Here is a 1574-nt window from a genome sequence, read left to right on the forward strand (position 1 = left end):
CAAAGCTGTTTGACATGAAACCTACCAACCTCTGCCCTTAAGTCAAAGCCAACATGCCTCTCTAGTGCTCTCCACACAGCCCCCAGGTCTCTTCCTCCTGTGGAGACTCCAGGGTGGGGTTGCTGTCAGTGTGAAGAGTAGCCACGTTGTACAACTCTGAATGAAAAAACCACTCAGACACCACCGACCATTCCTTTCAACACTAGATAACAGGGCCCGTAAACTACCAACAAACGTTTTCATTCAGAATATGAATTACCTGGAGAAATGAAAGGCCGGGGCTGATCTCTGAGGCTCCCACTCTCCACATCCCTGCTGGCAACTGGGGTACAGGACGGTGTGTGTCATTTGCTTTAATTGAAGGGGTCTGGAAGACGGAAGGGCAGGTCTGTTTACCATATGGGCTAAGCATCTCCTGTTTACCTGCTGCTGCTGGAACCTGCAGGGAGTGACTTTTGCTACTTGCTAAACGCCTGCTCAAGGGACCCAGCCTCCCTGGGCCCCTCCTCACTGCTGCTGCTCTTAGCCATTGCTGGAGGAGCTGTGGGGGCGTCTTCTGAAAATGTGTTGGTGGTCTCCTGGGCAGAGAACTCAGGGGAGCCTACAGAACAAGTAAGTGGAGAAGCAGCCAGGTGAGCTCATGGAAGCTTGGCTGAGTGAGTATTTAATGGCAAATGCTTTTTCTTGTTGGCATATACTTTCCACTGCTAAACTATTTGCATCCCCAAACCCCGGCACTGGGCTAACACTTCCTATGCCCGAGCTCAAAGACTCCCCCAGTCCCCCAACATCACAGATGAGAAAATGAAGGGTGGAGAGATCAGCTGAATTGCCTGAAGTTGCACGGTCGGGAGTAGAGCTGGGATGTAATTTCAGGTGGGAGAGAGTCTATTAAAATGGACCCAGCACAACAGAGCAGTTGGGGCCTCAATGAGAGCCCACGTGCCCCCACCTCCACCCATAGCCATGTGAGTCAGGCTGGCCAGGCAGCCCCTCTGAGGATGACAGCCACACCTACCCCATGGGGCTTCTGCGAGCATTAAGTGGGCCGGTCCACAGAGTGCACTTCAAATGGAATGCTCCCCACAGTCTCTGAGACTGTGCCCCTTGGAATCCCCTGCTGTCTTCCCCATCCCAGCATTGCATTCTTTTTTCCAGCTTTATTATAATTGACGTTTGCATTCTTAAGAAATCTACTGCAGAGAGCAAACACCAGTGCAAAGCCTGGGGGTGGCAGCAGCTTCCCAGAGGCATGCTGATGGGCAGGGCGGGTGTGAAGGAGCAGGGGACACAGCCCACACCCAGACCCAGTCTGTACCCTGCTGTCCAGTCCCTGACTCTCTACTGCCACCACAGTGAGTCCCTACTCTGGGCCCAGGCTTCACTTAGACGTCAGTGACACAACATTTACAGAAGGACCAGAGTCTGAGTTCCCTGACCAGAAGGGCACAGACGACCACCAGGTCACCAGTACGCCCTCCATCTTAGAAGCTTTCAGCGACTAAACCTATCATCTGGCCCGTGAGGTTTGAAAGTGATTATACGTAAAAACAAACAAACAACAACAACAACAA

At 52.3% G+C, this 1574-nt stretch overlaps 1 protein-coding gene across 1 annotated transcript in view; it reads right to left on the reverse strand.

The window, feature by feature from the left end:
- The window catches only part of PRRC2B (proline-rich coiled-coil 2B), a 71275-nt gene that overhangs the window by 31388 nt on the left and 38313 nt on the right, over positions 1 to 1574 (reverse strand). Inside the window, exon 13 of the mRNA XM_010856789.1 lies at positions 533 to 601. Within this exon, the coding sequence (XP_010855091.1) occupies positions 533 to 601 (69 nt within the window). The remainder of the gene's footprint in view (positions 1 to 532; positions 602 to 1574) is intronic.

This window comes from Bison bison, unplaced genomic scaffold (genome assembly GCF_000754665.1).
Source record: "Bison bison bison isolate TAMUID 2011002044 unplaced genomic scaffold, Bison_UMD1.0 scf7180017864375, whole genome shotgun sequence".
NCBI classification, from domain to species: domain Eukaryota; kingdom Metazoa; phylum Chordata; class Mammalia; order Artiodactyla; family Bovidae; genus Bison; species Bison bison.